This window comes from Phaseolus vulgaris, chromosome 11, assembly GCF_000499845.2.
Source record: "Phaseolus vulgaris cultivar G19833 chromosome 11, P. vulgaris v2.0, whole genome shotgun sequence".
NCBI lineage: Eukaryota > Viridiplantae > Streptophyta > Magnoliopsida > Fabales > Fabaceae > Phaseolus > Phaseolus vulgaris.
In genome coordinates, this window is record NC_023749.2 from 19,612,152 (window position 1) to 19,630,964 (window position 18,813).

The window sequence follows — 18,813 nt, forward strand, 5'->3', positions numbered from 1 at the left end:
AATATACTTATACTTTTAGAATTAAGATAGAAAATCATCTTGATTTAGTTATGAGTGTGCACCCTCACCACTTTATCAAGATTCTTTTCATTCTTAATACTTTCATCTTTATTCATAACAACCAGTTTTGACTCAAACATAAAAAGATTTCAAAACAACAACTTTGTTAAACATCCTATTAGAAACTTTTAACTAAGTCTTAAAGTTAGACTTAAAGAAAAATCTACACGCAGGAGAAACACAATAAACCCATTACCCTCAAGTCATCCTAAGGATGAACCGCTCTGATACCATTAAATGTAACACCCCAGAAAATACATCTAACTATTACAATACAAGTTCTATCGATTTCTATTACAAGATTATGACTTATAGAAATACAAATATTAATAATATAAGATTTCAAATTACATCCCAAAGCCCTCCAGACCCTCCTACACCTGTATGATCATCTACTCTTGTACGTAGTACAGTCATTGCAGTTTACAACACAACAAGAAAAGCAAAGGTAAGCTAATAAAAAGAAATTCCATAACATATTTAATTTAGGAAAAAAGAACTTATCAAACTAATCATTTATAAACATTTCTTTAAATGTTGTCAGATAAAATTTCAATACCAATTCCATCATTCATATAGACCACACATGAATCTATTTTCAATCATAATTATTGGATTTCATTTCAATCCCATCATCTTCCGGAAGACTAATTAAGTATGCCCCTACCAGTGACTAACACCTGATCCAAAGATTACCAGCGAATCCAATAGAAAGGGTTAGGGTAAGTTCAAACATCCAATATCGAGTGTCTACAGCGGGACCCGGTGTGTATGAACTCCCTCTCAACTTCTCACCACCTGATATCTTAGTCTACATGACTTAGATCATCAGTGAAACCAGAGGATCTCCGTTAAACATAGGCTTTTCATACTTAATTTACCATCAAACAACAACTCATACACTATCCCAAATGTATGACATCAATTTCATACAATTTACATCATTCATATATAATACATATAATTCAATCACATAACATTTAAAAATTCATATCATTCAAGAACGTTTACAATATCAAAAACAATATTGAAAATTCATACCTGATCTGTCCAAAATACATAACTTTTTAACAACCTTGTAAATTCAAATTTGAACACAACATTTCTGCATTTTTATACTAATTCACATCATCCAAAAAAATAATATAAAAGATTCCTTGAACTATAATTTTATTTGCACCATGTTTCCATTTACATGTATTTAAATGTCATTCCACTGTGGTTCACACCTAAGGGCCACGTAGAGCAAGAAATGTGTGACATTGACATTTAAGTGTTGATGTGGACTTTTAAAAGTCTCACTAACGAAAGAGCTTTATATATATGATAGAAAACAAATTAGTAGACTTATTTACATGAAAAAAAATTAAAGACCTCTAAGCCTCAATCTTTTAAGTATCAAAATTTGGTATTTTCTCAAAGTTTAAGGAGTTGGAAGATAAGTAAAGAAGGTAAATGAGAGTCTATTTATTTAATTTTTTATGGATATTTTCATTCTATTTTGTAGGTCTTATGTGAAGAAGACAATGAACGTAAGCTAAATGAATTTTCTAGTTATTTGCTCATTTTCTTTGGGTAATAGTTATCGCACTATCCCTACATGTCTTAATCACATGGTACCTATCACTATAAATAGGTGGTCACCCCCTCTTGTAAATCACAACATATTTTGAGTCAAGAAACTCTGCTTGAGTGAATCTTCGAGTGTCTATAATTTTCTTTGAATCTTATCTTGGCAAGATGCTTCAAGTGGGGACTCTCTTCATCACTTATCTTGGAATCCTCCTCCAAGTCGTGTGAGATCCTCCATTCCTCCACCTCCATGGATGTCTTCAACCATCTAAGTTTTCCATTCTTCTTCTCTAATTCCATGTTTTCCATTTTCTCCAATTCTACTTTATTTTGAGTTCTTTTTCTTTCAAACTCATAATGTCTTTGTGTGAGTTTTTTTCTTTTGCTCTTTGAAGATAACTTTCACACTTACTTCCATTTAGTTAAGTTCGTGTCCAGTGACAATCCTCACTGAGTCATCACCATAATTATTAATCCAATTCCTAATCCAAGTGAAATGTATAAAAATATGTGTAATTCTCAAATCAACTTGTATCATGTGGTATTCAGAGCATGGTTTATTTTGAGCACTTTCAATTCCGTTTTTACATTCCTTGTCATTTCATTTTTCTTTTTACAATTCCTTGTCATTTCAATTTCGTTTTACATTCCTTGTCATTTTCAATTATGTTTTTATAGTCATTTGCAATTTAAATTCTGCTTTGAATTCCTTTGTCATTTAAATTTCCATAGCCATCTTTACTTAAGTCTTATGTTCTTAGTGTTCTATGATTGTTTTCTTTCAACTTATTTGATTTTAATTATGAAGAATTAAAAACAAATTAGAAGTTGTCTTAGTAGTGGTTGATTTAATTCCAAACATAAAATGAATCTAAATCCAAATTTAATTTTAGAATTTGAAAAGTGGAATAAAAATATGCATGAAAAGAATATGAAAAATTTGAATCAATAGAAAGAAAGAAAATTATATGCATTGTCATTTCAAAATCAATTTCCTAAAAGGATTCTATATGTGTGGCGAATTGTGGTTATATTTTGGGGAGTTTTATCCTTCACACTTTGATAATTTATAAAAAAAAAGAGAAAAAACTTCATAGTTAAAACCTAAGTAAGTTTTCTTGGTTTAAAAATGCTTTGTTGTTGGTCTACATTTAATTCCTATTTTGGTTTAGCTTTCTTGAATAAGTAATTTTCTTGTTTGTCTTAAAAAAAATTCTTAGTTTTGTGTGGAGGATTTTCTTGGCTTTCAATTAAGTGATTTGATAAGAGTTTTGACATCTTTCATTTGAAGACTTTCTCTACACGTTCAAGACTCTTTGGAATTTATATAATTTTTTAGTGAAGAGTAAACTTACCTTATCTTTTATTCTTTTTACTAAAATAGTCGAGTGTTATAATAGAGAGAGTGTGTTTTAATTTTTTCCATATTTGTGTGATAATTTGGGTTGATTCATTTTGTGCAAACATGTCTCACACTTCATCCCGAGATTCTTCAAAACCACCATCTCCTCACAAGGCCAATCTAATGATGGAGCTTGAAGAAACTATGAGAGATTTGACTAAAAAAGAAGAGAGCATGAGGCACATGGTGGAGAGATTGCAACGACTAGAGGACTCCCAAGAAAGACAAAATCATGGAAGAAGATGGGAGCCTAGAAGAGCAAGATATCACATGCGTTAGGGAGCCAAGAGGAAGAAGATGAAGATGGGAGAATGCAACATTATAGAGAAAGGTGATATCATCAACATCACAAGAGCCAAATGGCTAATGTTAAATTGTCTTCTTTTGATGAAAATAGTGATCCTAATGTGTACATAGGATGAGAAGTTAAAGGGGAAATAGTGATCCTAATGTTAAATGTACTTTTTGGTTCATAGTGTAGTTTTTCTGGGATTTAAAAATTATATTCTACTTTTAAGCAAGAAATTTAAATCCTACTCTAGGTTATACCACTAGGTTATGATTCCTTCAAACATGTATACAAAAATGTCTTTGTCATCAGTAGCAGAGTCTAAATCTTCTTGGACTCTTCTAGCCATTGCTCTAGTGGTTGGTCTTGAGTTGATGACTTTGTCATCCAATTGGGAGGTTCAACAATGGTTTAATCCCATCAGACTTTGTTGGTACAAACTAAAATCCTTACTCTTGAATTCTTTATCATTATATGCATAATAAAATGAAAATGTTTGTGGTAGTGGATATGATCCTCTAACTTCTAAAATAGATGTAAATAACTATTCTCACCTAAAAACTTATAATATATTTTCATTCTCCTTTGCACATCTTAAACACTAACTATAATTTTCTTTCTTTGTCATATGTTACATTAGTCAATGCTATCATTATTAAATCAACTAGACAAAATCAGGGAATACCAAAAACAAATACACGACATGGTTGGAGAAAACACAACAACAATGATATCAAAAAGCATATACATCTTGCGCAAAGGAAGCAATGACATTACCAATAATTACTTTTCATTACCATTTAGGCGACTACAATATAATATTTCAACTTACACAAATTTCCTGGCTTCACAAGCTTCACAATTCTTTTAAGTATAAGTGAACCATGTACCCAAATGAGCAATTTAGTTTACACTTGTATTATTATAAATAAAAAAATGAATCGAATGTAGGAACTTTATGGACTTAAAACTAGAAGGATTGGAGTATTTGGTTTGCCAAGCTTAAGGTGTGTGCCCTCTCAAAGAACACTCAAAGAGGTAGTAGTAGAGCATGTTAAGATCTTGAAAACCAAGTTGCAATGCTCTTTTAACAACAAGCTTTCATCCCAAATTGGGAAACTTCTTCCAGGTGATAGACTAGTCTACCTTGATATTTACAACCGTTTATTGGATATGATTCAAAATCCCACTAAGCATGGTAATCAAACACATTCACCATACTATATATTAGTAACATATATACACCAAATGTTTGATGGCAATGATTCAACTTTGACATCACATTTAAAGTTCTATTATATAAAAAAAATGAGTAAACAACTATTTTATTGTCTTACAGTGAATGTGAGAGAAAAATTAATTAAAATTTGTGAGTGATGTGATGATTGTGAAGATATTATAGAAATATAACATTTAATATTATAGAAATATAAATATAATATTTTGGATAAATACAAATTGATATATTTTAATTCTGAAGTTATATTTTGTATCGCCCTGGTAGTCGGGAGTAATGACGTGGCGTCGAGCTATTATATAGGCGTGTTGGACGGGACACCTGGTTAGCAGAAGGGAAGGAGGTCGGGGGGATTGCGTAGTCGCCAGTTATTAAGTTGGCGTGCTCCGATCTCCACCATACCTAAAACCGACGGTCACCGAGTTGAAGATGAAGTCGCCAGATGTGAATCCAGGCGACCAAGTGATTAGAGATCGCCGAAATAAGGACATCGCCGAAGATGAAGGCAGATGGTCATTTCCCAGTTGGCCAGAGGATGAGCTTGGGAGAAAGCCCACTTACACTGTGAAGCAGTTAGGGCAGATCATGAAGGCGGCCGGCGAGACCACAGGGAAGGTGTGTACGAAGGCACCCGAACTCGCCATCCAGAAGAGATCGCGCTCCAAGGCATCTATGCACTGAGTATACCGTGCATAAGTAACTTAGCCAAAGAAGAGTCAGAAGTAGCGCCCAAGTCAAGGATGCTCCAGATGATGGCACGTGTACAGCTGGATGCGAGCCACGTGTCCAGATGTGTAACTGCCAGGAGAGAGAAAGTGCCCAGGTATATAAGAGTTCTCAACGAACTTCTGAGGTACGCACGTTCAGATTGTTTCTTTACGCTTGCGAGTCTTGAGTACACTGAGAGAGAACTGGTCACGATTCCTTAGAGTTCTTGAGTCTTACTCTTGAAGTAATTGGTGGTTCAGTCACTGACTTGGGCGTTGGAGTGCGATCGGCCGCAGCGGCGCCGTTTCGTCTTTTGCAGGTTCTTGAGGTGGATCGCGGTGAAGGACGGAGGCAAACACGGCGCATACGTCGATCCAAGTTTGACGAGGCAAAGCTCCAGCGTTTTGGTCAACAGGCAGGATCATATTTGAACTCCAATTAGAATTGAGGTAAATGAGTAAATATTTGTTCTTTAACAATGTTGTCACTATAAGATTTTTTTTTATAAGTTAATATAACCAATAATAGATTTAATTAACATAAGTTTTTTTTATCTTAAGTAGCAAGATTTATTCTAAAATCTCATTAGTAAAATAATGAAGTTTTTTAAATCTTAGTTAAGTTTCAAATATTTATTCTAAAATTTAAGTAAAATAATGAAAGTTTTTTTAACCTTAATTAAATTAAATTTCAAAGGTTTTCTTTATGAGGTTGAAAGAGTTATTCTAAAATCTCTCATCATTACAACAGTGAAGATTTTTTTAACTTATGTTTTAAAGGTTATTGTAAAACATCATTACATATTTTAAATTTTTTCAAATCTTAATAAATAAATAAAATAATTCTTTTTTTATAAATAAATAATTAAAAATATAATTTTAATATATTTATTAACTAAATTCTTTAAAGTTTTTGAAAGTGTAAGTTTAAACATGTAAGACATTTTAAAAATATTCTTAATCTTAAATATTTATTTAATCAAAACTAATTAATTTTTTTTGTTTATTTTATATGAATATTTTTATTAAAAATTATCATAAACTATAAATATTATTATTTTTTAAATATACTTTGTTATTTTTATTAATTAAGTCTACTTAAAATAAAAAATTTAAACTTAAATTATTAAAAAAATGATTTTAACCAGGCTATCTAACAAATATTAATATAAGCTCAACAATGAATTAAATTAATGAAAGTTTTTCTAACCTACCTCCATTAAGTTATAAAGTTATAAAAAATTATTTTTAAATCTGAGAAAAATAATTTAAATTTACTTCAAATTTTGTTTGACGTTTAATTTCTCCAAAATTTGTTTGACGTTTTATTTCTCCAAAATTTTTATCAGTTTACTCTTCTCTTTGGCGTTAATCATTTCCCTCTTCTCTTCCCCCTTCCCTCCTTCTCCGGTTCCACACTTCGCTACTCTCTTCTATCGCGCTGCACCGTTCCGCAATGCAGACGATAAGGAGAGTGACGATATCTAACGATGACGGAAAAGGATCGGCGAAGATGACGGAGACTTCCACTGGCTTCGGTCGCCGGATTACGGTTCCGACGGTGTTTCCGGTGGTAGTGCTGCTCGGGATCAACTCATTCCTTCAAATTAATTGTCAACATTTCCCTTTATATAAACTTTTGATAGAATTTGTGCTGAATGTTTTATATATTATAGGTTTATGTTGTGGCTTCTGAAGACATGGATTCCTTAACATTTGGAGCTCGCTTCTGTTGATTTTGGCTTAATCCCAAGTCCCACATCGGTGGGTTCATTGTTTGGGAAGGAGGTTTGAGGGTTATAAATTAAACTCTTCTCCTTCACTGTTATATATCCCAATTTGTAATATCTTCTCTCATAATAATAAAAGGGAGTTGTTTTTGCTGTGCTCGGAGATTAGGCTAAACAGGCCGAACTCCGTTAACAATTTTCGGGTGTGTTTTTCCTCTTTATCTCTTTTATTATTCCGCTTTATTTATTCAATATTATTTGTCGGGTAGCTCTGTTAGGGTTTTGTTTTAGTGGGAAAATTACCCGTTTTTCCCAACAAGTGGTATCAAGAGCCGAAGGTTCGCCTTGGGTTGTTTGAAATTATTTGTAATATTGAATATTATATTGTGAGTCTGTAATGGCAAATTCGGATCAAGAAGGGAAGGCTCTGCAAGATGCAAATGTTGCAGAAAGCAAAAGTGATGTGTTGATTGTCTCGCTTTCAGCATCATTGCATCCAGATGAGTGGATATTGGATTCAGGTTGTACCTATCATATGTGTCCCATTCGGGAATGGTTCTTTGATTTTCAAGAACTCGATGGCGGGGTTGTTTACATGGGTAATGATAATCCATGTAAGACAGTCGGGATAGGTTCAATCAAGTTGCGGAATCACGATGGATCCACCAGAATTTTGCGGGATGTACGGTACGTGCCAAAGTTGAAGAAGAATCTCATCTCATTGGGGGCTTTAGAATCTAAAGGCCTAGTTGTGACGATGCGAGATGGAATTCTTAAAGCAACTTCAGGAGCACTGGTGATGTTGAAAGGCGTGAGGAAGAACAATTTGTATTACTACCAAGGTAGTACAGTGGTGGGGACAGTAGCGGCAACAACTTCTAGCACTAAGAAGGATGCTGAGGCAACGAAGTTGTGGCATATGAGGTTGGGACATGCTGGAGAGAAATCCTTGCAAATTCTTACCAAGCAAGGATTGTTGAAAGGTACGAAGGCTTGCAAACTTGAATTTTGTGAGCATTGTGTTCTGGGAAAACAACGAAGAGTGAAGTTTGGCACTGCAATTCACAATACCAAGGGTATTCTGGATTATGTGCATTCAGATGTGTGGGGACCTGCCAAGACTCCGTCAATCGGAGGTAGGCATTATTTTGTCACTTTTGTTGATGATTTTTCCAGGAGAGTTTGGGTGTTTACTATGAAGAACAAAAATGATGTGCTTGGAATTTTCCTTAAGTGGAAAGCTCAAGTTGAAAACCAGACAGGAAGGAAGATTAAGGTTCTCCGAACAGATAATGGAGGAGAATACAAGAGTGATCCGTTCCTGAAGGTATGCCAAGATTGTGGCATAGTTCGGCACTTCACTGTTAGAAAAACACCACAGCAGAATGGGGTTTCGGAGCGTATGAACAAGACACTTGTGGAGAAAGTTCGTTGTATGTTGTCTAATGCTGAGTTAGGCAGAGAGTTTTGGGCTGAGGCTGTGACATACGCTCAACATCTCGTCAATCGTTTGCCATCATCTGCTATAGATGGCAAAACCCCGTTAGAGGTATGGTCTGGAAAACCTGCAACTGATTATGATTCTTTGCATGTTTTTGGTTCTATTGCATATTATCATGTGATTGAATCAAAGTTGGATCCACGGGCAAAGAAGGCTCTTTTCATGGGCTTTAGTCCTGGAGTGAAGGGATACCGTTTGTGGTGTCTAGAGGCAAAGAAGACGATTATCAGCAGGGATGTTACCTTTGATGAATCTGCCATGTTAAAGAAGGTAAATCCAGAAGGAGCTGATAGTACTCCACAACAGGTGGAGTGTGTTCGGAAGCAGGTGGAGTTTGAGCCGACAGTGGTGATCCCAACACGAAATACCACAAGTGACTCTCCTATGGCAGAAGAAGAGTCAGATGAGGAAGAGGTTCCTACCCAAGAATCTCAACAACAATCAGCGCCAATTGCAGTTAGAAGACAAAGACGAGATATTCAGAAGCCTGCTCGTTTCATGGATATGGTTGCCTATGCACTTCCAGTTGTTGATGACATTCCATCCACTTACCCAAAAGCCATTCTGAGTTCAGAAAGTGGTAATTGGGCGGGTGCGATGGAAGAGGAGATGCAGTCTTTGAAGAAGAACAAGACGTGGAAGTTGGCACAATTACCAAAAGGTAAGAAGGCAATTGGGTGCAAATGGGTATTTGCAAAGAAAGAAGAATTTTCTAATAAAGAAGATGTTTGCTACAAGGCAAGGTGGTTACAAGGGCCAAGTTTGAATATTGTTTAGACTTGGTTAATATTTTGCACATTTGAAGTTGGCGCCCGGAGGCGCAAATTTGAAGCACTGTAAAGTTTGTTTTTTGTTATGTTGTGAGAAGATTTGTTTTAGGTGGGACTTGAAATTAAGCCAAGGTGGAGATTTGTTGATTTTGGCTTAATCCCAAGTCCCACATCGGTGGGTTCATTGTTTGGGAAGGAGGTTTGAGGGTTATAAATTAAACTCTTCTCCTTCACTGTTATATATCCCAATTTGTAATATCTTCTCTCATAATAATAAAAGGGAGTTGTTTTTGCTGTGCTCGGAGATTAGGCTAAACAGGCCGAACTCCGTTAACAATTTTCGGGTGTGTTTTTCCTCTTTATCTCTTTTATTATTCCGCTTTATTTATTCAATATTATTTGTCGGGTAGCTCTGTTAGGGTTTTGTTTTAGTGGGAAAATTACCCGTTTTTCCCAACAGCTTCTTCTATGCTAGTATGGTTGGTTGTGTGGGGGTTTGAAGGTATGAATCGGTACTCACTTAGAATCTGCATGTTATGTTATACAGAATACTCACTATTTTACATTGTTTACATGTGAGGTCCTTTACATCAATGATAAGGTGCAAAACAAGATTGTAGGATTTATTAGTAAGCATTGCTATAACAGTAGTAACCGTGATTTACTTTTAGTTATTATCAAGATATTATGAATTAGGCTTATTCTCAATTCTAATCCATATTAAATTAATCAAGCAGGGAGGATCTACCAGGTGAGGTTTAAGCCAAGGGTTGGTCAATTTCTGGCTGCACCAACTGGTAGTGTTGTGTCTCTCTTTGATGTTGAGACTGATAGGCAGCAGATGCACACATTTCAGGTGTTAACACTGACACAAAACTTCAGAAATCTAAGAAAATAATAAAATTATTCTGCCCTATCTTGTGATAATATATTGTAATAATTATAATTTAATGCATTTCTAGGGACACTGCAGAGGTACGTTGCGTCTGTTGGGATACAAATGGAGATTATTTGGCGTCTGTGGTCACTTGCATCTGGGGAGTGCATTCATGAACTTAATTCAGGTGGAAACATGTATCATTCTTGTGTTTTTTTCACCCAAGCTACTCAACTCTGTTGGTTATTGGAAGATACCACCAGGTATGTATGTATGTATGTATGTATATGCGTATGAAGCTTTGTGTTTGCTATTTCTTTTCACTTCTTTTATTGTGTATTTGTTTTATATGTTTGAAGTAATTCTTAAAAGTTACTTCAAAGTGATTACTTACTAAAACTGTCAGATTAAGAAAAAAAAATAGAAGTTGAAGATATAAAGTAACTCTCTTAGGATTACTCTTAGAGTAATCCTTCCTTTTATGTTTGGGTGTGCATTTCTTGGTTTTGTTAAGTTTGTGACAAATGAGGAATATGTGATAGAGACTATACCATCCCACCACAGAAAAGAAATTGTTAGAGATAAAAGAAATATGGGCTAAACTATTCTAAGGCCGATAAGAAAAAGTCAATTACCGGTCAATAACAACATCAATCCCAACCCCTTTAAATCCATTTAATTGGGCTGATTTTTTAATTTTAGTTTAATATAGACTCCATTAGTTTAATATTCACACATTATTTGCATTGTTGGCAGCTGAGTTCTTGCCCATATGAATTTTTCTGCTAGCATGTTCCCTGGTGATGCTGATGGGGAAGGCATGAGGCTTGTATTATGTTTTAAATTGTCTGAGAATTCTGATACAGATACTTCTCCACACTTTCAGGAGAGCATCAAGGTATTTCTTCTCATTAATAATTGCATATTTTTAGTCCCAAATCTGTATGCTTACAATAATCTTCATCTAAAAGGTATTTGCAAGTAAAAAATTCTTTAACCGTTGACAGCTTTCTTATTTTGCTTCCTGGGCTATAGAATTTCAATATTTTATCATATTAAAATAGTTGTTGCCCGACCAAGCAATTAAGGAGCACAGGTCTTGCAAGCTAGTTCTCAAGATAAATCATATGTAAATTTTTCACTCTGATTCTTTTTTCTCATCATCAGTCACACTCTCTTCTCATAAAGGCTTACAGGTAATTCTTATATAATCTATTATATACCATTGGTTTCTTATATACAACTAGCTACGTCTTTCAAAAACATGTCAAGTTAATTTGAATTGAAGAACTAAAGTGCTTACTTATTACATGCTACTTTTTGTTAATGTCTTGGCTGTATGGTATGTTATTGGAACTGCAGTTTCTTCTTTTAAGGCCATTCAATATATTTATGGGTTAATCCTGCCAACCGGTCTCATCTCTTTTCATTTAATTCTACAATCATCCATCAAATTTCCCTATTATTAGACTTTCTTTCCTATGCATGATTACCCTCATGTTGTATAACCCAAATATAAACGTTCTAGAAATTCTTTGTTTCACTTTTGAACTTGGTACTTAATGTAACATGCTCATTCTTTTTCTAGTGCTAGTATAGATTTTCTATATGGTTTTTCTTTAGGGGCTCCCACTTGGCTACTTTACTTTTTTTTTTTCTCTTCCAGTAAGTTTAATATAATCAAACCTTGACACCTCTAACTAGAGGACCAAACATGTGAAGACTAATGAAACTGACCATTTATCCCAACATTACAATATAAATAAAGTAAATATTCTATTATCATTTATCTAAATAATATTTATACAAATCAAATAAATGAATTTATCATATATATATATATATATATATATATTTCTTTATATATATTTTTATGGTTTGTTAGAATTTGATTTAGATGTAATGATTAAATGGAATAATAAACCAAATTGTATAGATATGAAAGAGGTAATGGTGTCATTATTACATTTCTTCCAATAAATAAATGCAGCATTTATTTGATTGAATAAATATTTTTCATATATATTCTATTACATTTCTTCCAATAAATAAATGCAGCATTTATTTGATTGAATAAAATATTTTTCATATATATTCCCTTTGATTCACCCGCACCACCTCCCCCACTTCTCATTTATTCCATTTCAAAAAATAAATCATAATAATTAATAACACCAAAATTTAATAGATATTTAGAATTAAAATTTTAAAATCATTTTTTTCTTTAAAACTAAAGATTTCCCTTCTTTTCATCATGCCATATCTAAATTATCATCTCTATAAATAATCCATGTTAGATCTAGAAATAACACACCGGTTAAAAGTTTTTTTTTTCTTACCTCCTCCTACTCCTCGTACTCCTTCTTTAGTTTTCGCCAAAGCATTGTTGTTACTTTTCTTTGGGTTCCTTAGTTTCACTTCACCTGCTTTTTCTTTAAAAGGGTAACCTGCTTCGGAAACCTGGGAAAAACTGTGACTTGAGAGGTAAGTCTCTCTGTTCTCCTTGTTTTTAGTTTTCTTAATACCTATGAGTGAGTGTTAAAACCCAGTTTAAGGATACCTGCAGTAAAGCTGCAATATTAAATTATTTGTTGGAAATTGATTAGCTAGTACAAGGTTGAAAAGAAATTTTAATTGTGAACCGTGTCTGCTTTTTATTGTTGTTTTCTTGGTGATATCTTTTATTTGATTTTCAATTATTTTTGGAAGTGACTGATTTTATTCACACTTTTTGGTATAACAGGATTAAATTGCATCATCAAATCTGTGTAATATGGAGGAAATGAGTGAACAAGGACTGTTCAATTTTCGTTCTGAAAGTACTCATCTGAGAGGCACAAACATCTCTCAGCCTAACTCTTTTATTCAAAGAAACTATTTAGGGGATCAGCACTTGTTATCACACAGATTTCCCCATATGCAGTACCATCTCTTTTATTATCAAACACAGCCTGCGCAAGAGGTCAGAGGTCACTCCATCAATTTTCATCCTCCAGTAACTGCTCCATCATATAGAGTTCCGGCAAATTCTCCAAGCAGTTCTTCAACGTCCATACAAAATGCACCATTTGGCTTTTATATGCAACAACCTCCACATCATAGAGGCAATATGCATGGGACAGCTCCTGGACACTGGAGGAATCTTCCTCCTGTGGCTTTTCTTCAAGATGATGTAATGTGTCATTCTCTTTACTTTTGGTACTTCATAGTCCTTTGGATTTCCTTTCATACAGACAAAATTTTAGTTTTTTTTAACAAATTGTCTTGTGCAGTATGTTCCTTCATTGGGTGATCATCATAGTGACTTGGACATTGAGGACATGTCATATGAGGCAAGCATAAAGATTGTGATGTATTTTGTTATGAATGTGGATTAGCTATTAGGTGTAGCATACTAAAATGGAAAGCTTAATTTGCTAACTCTTTGGAATTGGACAACAGGAGCTTCTTGTGTTAGATGAACAGATTGGCAAGATTGGCAACGTAGGCATGGGTTTGTTACAAGAAATTATTACAAGAGAAATGAAGACAAAAACTTGTTTACTACCTAATAACTTGGAGGGGGCAACTTCTGAGGAACAGGAAACTGAGCTCTGCATAATTTGCCAGGTATGAATTTTAGCAGCATGTATAATTCAATAGATTATGATCTATCAAATGCCTTTTTTTCATCAGTTTTGAACTTACTGGATGGGATTATTCATTGAGGTTTGATGTATTAGAAACACTATGTTAACATTTCTCCTTGGTTATTAATTGAAATACTGATGCATGATTTGACAGGATGAATATAAAAACAAAGAGGAGCTTGGAATTCTGCAATGCGGACATACATACCACGCAGACTGTATAAGGAGATGGTTACACGAGAAAAATGTGTGTCCCATGTGCAAATCAAAAGTATTAGATCTTGCATAGAAGGGGGAAAAGAAAACACTTTGTCATGGTTTCTACTTGCACACTTCTTAGCTACTACACATCCTACCAAGTTCATATTACTAATTGCTGAGACACTGCCGAATTCATTTATTTGATGCATTTATCAAGTTGTATAGATGTTATATGTAACTTTAGGAAATTACATTGTTCATATTTCTTAGTTTTCACATGTATATGAAAAATGTGCTTATATTGTAGTGAGTCTTTTCTTATTTTTCACATAGATTGTTGAATGTCCGATTTCCGAGAAATATGATAAAAAGGAATTTTGTTTATATTGCTGACAACCCTTGTCTATATATCATACACATACAATGTGGTGGTGTTCTACAAATTGAATTTTCATATCTAGGTACTTTCTTAAATCGTCCAATTTTGTTTAACGATTAGATAAAATCCAAAATGAATAAAAAAAATCAATACTTAGAGGTTACTAGACTTGAATATATTTTATTCTAGCAGTAAGAGAAAATGTAAAATCAGGAAAATAATTGGATTTTAATTTTAGGAACTAGAATTAGACAATATGTCTGAAATTGCAAAATACATTTGAAATTAATAATAATTTCGGAGGTTTTTTGAATGGGTGAATTTGAGGGTGGAGTTTTCACTTCATTTTCGTCTAAAATCTTGGAAAGGTTGTTCAGATTTGCTCTTATATTATATAAAATAAATATATTTTATACAATTAAAATTTATTATAAATAAGTATGTTTGAGTATGTGAACTATATATTGTATATATTGTTTTAAATTGTAATATAAGATTGCTTTTAACTATTGATACTTAAACAATTTATTAATATTTAATACATAAACATAAATAAAAGATGGCTGATTGAAAGAGATAAATGATTAAGAATATTAAGTATACAGGTAAAAAGTGGTAGTTTAAGATATGATTGAAAAGGTTATTATTTATTGCTAATTAATGGGGTTAGTGTGGGATGTACATTAAAAATGTTTAATTAGAGTGAGTCTTTTCTAAGTTGTATATTATAAGTTATGATAATAAATGCTAGTAACCTGTTAGCTAATATTTATTAGAAATTATGAATTTTATTTTATTGTTTTTTTCCTTATTTAATGATCATTTTCATGATTTTTTTTTTGTTTTTAATAAATTATGTTTAACAACCATGATAAGATTAAAACACTGTTATTTATCAAGAAATTTTGAGTTCAGTGATTTGAATCTATTAAAATTAGATTTTTATCTCTTAAATATATTTAAGCAAAATCACTTAAAAATTGGGTTCTTATCATTTCAATCAACTCAAAAAAACAAATTAATCAATTAAAATAAAGAGGAGAGATAAAATGTTTCAGCCTAATGCACTTTAATTAATTAAATCGATTTTTTAATTGATTAAAATCACTAAAATATTCAATTTAAGAAATTTTAACGAATGATAATGTATTTCAAGGAATTAAAACAAAAACAAAAATCCATACATCCAAAGAAATCATTCAAGAATATTATCACAAAATCACAAACGATAAATTAATTAATGCTTAAATCATTACAAAATCATATCGTAATTAATGTTTAATACATTAAATCAATTTGAATACAAGAGTCACTAAGAATCAAAGAAACAGATGCTATAAGTTAATTTCTTGATTGAAAATCTATCTCTTGCAAATAAATCAGTAGAATTTTACCCAATTGTATATCTCTTGCAAATAAATCAGTAGAATTTACCCAATTGTATATCTCTTGCCAATAAATCAGTAGAATTTCACCCAATTGTATATCTCTTGCAAATAAATCAGTAGAATTTTACCCAATTGTATCAACAAACTTAATTATTCAATCACTTTTTTTAATATGATATTGTATAAAATAATGTCTAATCTTTACATACTTTCTTATTATAAAATACTGAATTGCATTTTGGATGAAATTAATAGCACTATTGTTATTACATCTATAAATAACATTGTCTAATATTAAACCATAGTCTACAAGTTATTCCTTAATCTATAAAATTTGAGCATACGTAATACCCGACAAGAATTTGATCCTAACATATACAATAATATATGGATAACAAAAGTTAAAATAAAATAGGCATTTACATAATTCAGTTAATGTTTATGCATAGATGTCTCAACTAAATTACAACATAATTCATTATAAGGAAAAAATTGAATACAATAAATAGACATCAACCAGAAATAAACTGTACAAAAGCAGAATAAAAGAAAGAATTACGAAACTTAAGGAGTTACATCCAAAAGCTCCAGCTATTGCTTCATTCTTCCAAATGTCATGCCAACTATTTATGAACATGCTAATAAATCATATTTCAATTTAATCTTTTTTATCGACATTCAATTTAAAATAACATAATGATCGAGAAACTAAATGGTCGACAAGGTCGAATGAACCTAAGAACAGATAATAAACTTATGATTAACTGTAATTAAACCAGTTTAATTATAAACTATGATTGAGGTACAATTGGGTCCTCATCTGAATCCAAGAGCAGGCCCAAAATAGTTGAGGTCCATCCCAAAGCTATAAATACCAGAGGAGACCCAACATCAAAGGTAATCTTTCACTCTTAACTCAATGTACCGCCCTGGTAGTCGGAAGTGATGACGTGGCATCAAGCTACGGTATAGGCGTGTTGACGCGACGCCAGGTTGGCAGAAGGGAAGGAAGTCGGGGGGCTCGTGAAGTCGCCAGTTATTAAGTTGGCGTGCTCCGATCTCCAGCACACCAGAACCGGCGGTCACCGGGTTAAAGATGAAGTCGCCAGATGTAAACTCAGGCGACCAAGTGATTAGAGATCGCCGGAGCAAGCACATCGCCGAAGATGAAGGTGGTGCAGATTATGAAGGCGGCCGGCGAGACCACAGGGAAGGTGTGTACGAAGGCACCCTAGCTCGCCAATCCAGTAGAGATCGCACTCTAGGACAGCTATGCACTGAGTAGTATCATGCATAAGTAACTTAGCCAAAGGAGAGTCAGAAGCAGCGCCCAAGTCAAGGAGGCTCCAGATGATGGCACGTGTACAGCTGGATGCGAGCCACGTGTCCAGATGTGTAACTGCCAGGAGAGAGAAAGTGCCCAGGTATATAAGGGTTTCCCAACGAACTTCTGAGGTACGCACGTTCAGATTGTCTTCTTTACGCTTGCGAGTTCTTGAGTATACTGTGAGAGAGAACATTGCACGGTTCCTTGAGAGTTCTTGAGTGTTACTCTTGTAGTATTTGGTGGTTCGGTCACTGACTTGGGCGTTGGAGTGCGATCGGCCGCAGCGACGTCGCTCTGTTCTTTTGCAGGTTCTTGAGGTGGATCGTGGCGAAGGACGGAGGTTGACGCGGTGTTCACGTCGATCCAAGTTTGACGAGGCAAGCTTCAACGTTCTGGTCAACAGGCAGGATCATCAGGCGCCCACCGTGGGGCCGTGTAAAACCTGTTCCCATCCACAGCGTGAGTTCTTGGAGGTTTTTGTAGTTTTCTGCGTGGTTGTGTGCTGGTGCAACCATTGTTCGTTGATCATCTAGTTTTTGTTCGGTGGTTTTGCGTTTTCCACCGTTCGTTTGGGTTTTTGTTCGGTGAAGTGAAGTTTTCTGCTGGTTGCGCGAGTTTTGTTCGGTGAGATTTTAGTTCTTTGGCTTGTTTGGTTTTTCGTGGAAGAAGCGTTGGTTTCTGGTGGAGTTGCAGGTTTCTGTGGAGGTTCGCTGTGTTCCTGAGGTTTCTTTCGCAGTTTCGCGAAGTTCTGACCGATTGATCGCTGAATTGATCGTAGCTGAAGGAAGTGTTGTTCGTTGCACTCAGTGATTCGTCAAGTTTCATGAGAAAAATGAGAAGCAACCGTTCAAGTCCAGTTGCGCCCGTTGCTGCTGAAGGCGCCGGCGCCATGACCATGGCGCAGATGGTGGAGATTATGCGTTCGTTGCAGGCGAATGTGGAAGCCTCGCGCATAGAACAGGCGAGAATGCATGAGGACCTGGTCGCCTCTCGGGCCAGGAATGATGTGCTTAGCAAAGTGACTGAAGAGCTGCGTCAAGCTCTTCAGGAGCAGCGAGGGCGTCCTATTGCTGAAGAGGTCGCGCCGTCCACGCCGCCTCGTGTTTTTCCTATGCCTTTCGCTCAGGCGATTACTGACACGCCTATTCCTGCGAGTGTGGTACCTGTTAAGGCTGTTTTTACCGGCGTGGAGGATCCTGAGGCTCATCTCACCACGTTCCATACACAGATGATGCTGTCGGGAGGATCAGACGCCGTGTACTGTAAGATGTTCGTGAGCACACTCCAGGGAACGGCGCTGGAATGGTTTGTGAGCCTGCCTACCGGTCACATAACCAACTTCCAACAGTTTTCAAAGATTTTCGTCGAGCAGTACATCGTGAATAAGGCACCGCCCAGGGTGTCTTATGATTTGTTTGATATAAGGCAGTATTAGGGAGAGTCCCTCAGGGACTACTTGAATCGCTTTGGGGCGCAGATGGTCAGATCGCCGGCCAAAGATGAAGAAATGCTGGTCTACGCATTCAAGAAGGGCGTGTTGCCGGGACCATTCTGCGAGGCATTGATCAGGGCCCACCCTGCCACGTTTGCTAAGGTTAGGCGACTTGCGGTGGCCCACATCGCCGATGAGAGTGAAGTCGCCGAGAAGAGAGGAAGCGTGGCTCCCGCTAGGCCGCGCGCCCAGACTAGGGTCCAGCCACAGAGGGTGCTGGAGACAGCGGCGGCCAGAAGGGATCAGAGGACT

At 35.0% G+C, this 18,813-nt stretch overlaps 1 protein-coding gene across 2 annotated transcripts; it reads left to right on the forward strand.

Annotated features, from left to right (window-relative positions):
- Positions 1-9,727: 9,727 nt before the first annotated feature.
- Positions 9,728-14,371, forward strand: LOC137828520 (probable E3 ubiquitin-protein ligase ZFP1). 2 transcript variants are annotated; one of them, XM_068635132.1, is made up of 9 exons: positions 9,728-9,770; positions 10,006-10,124; positions 10,231-10,408; positions 10,902-11,043; positions 12,587-12,629; positions 12,889-13,317; positions 13,418-13,477; positions 13,587-13,754; positions 13,929-14,371. In XM_068635132.1, the coding sequence occupies exons 6-9, from the start codon at positions 12,919-12,921 to the stop codon at positions 14,061-14,063; spliced, it is 762 nt and encodes a 253-aa protein (XP_068491233.1). In that variant the 5' UTR covers positions 9,728-9,770; positions 10,006-10,124; positions 10,231-10,408; positions 10,902-11,043; positions 12,587-12,629; positions 12,889-12,918; the 3' UTR covers positions 14,064-14,371. The 2 variants fall into 2 exon arrangements, with proteins under 2 accessions (XP_068491233.1, XP_068491242.1); XM_068635141.1 differs by lacking the exon at positions 9,728-9,770 and adding an exon at positions 9,843-9,897 and having other exon boundaries at positions 10,902-12,629.
- Positions 14,372-18,813: the final 4,442 nt, after the last annotated feature.

Excerpts from the sequence above, each read along its gene's own strand:
- LOC137828520 (XM_068635132.1), top strand. The coding sequence starts at position 12,919 with ATGGAGGAAATGAGTGAACAAGGACTGTTCAATTTTCGTTCTGAAAGT. Across the intron at positions 13,318-13,417 it reads TGGCTTTTCTTCAAGATGAT|TATGTTCCTTCATTGGGTGA; the intron begins GTAATGTGTCAT and ends TGTCTTGTGCAG. Across the intron at positions 13,478-13,586 it reads TTGAGGACATGTCATATGAG|GAGCTTCTTGTGTTAGATGA; the intron begins GCAAGCATAAAG and ends ATTGGACAACAG.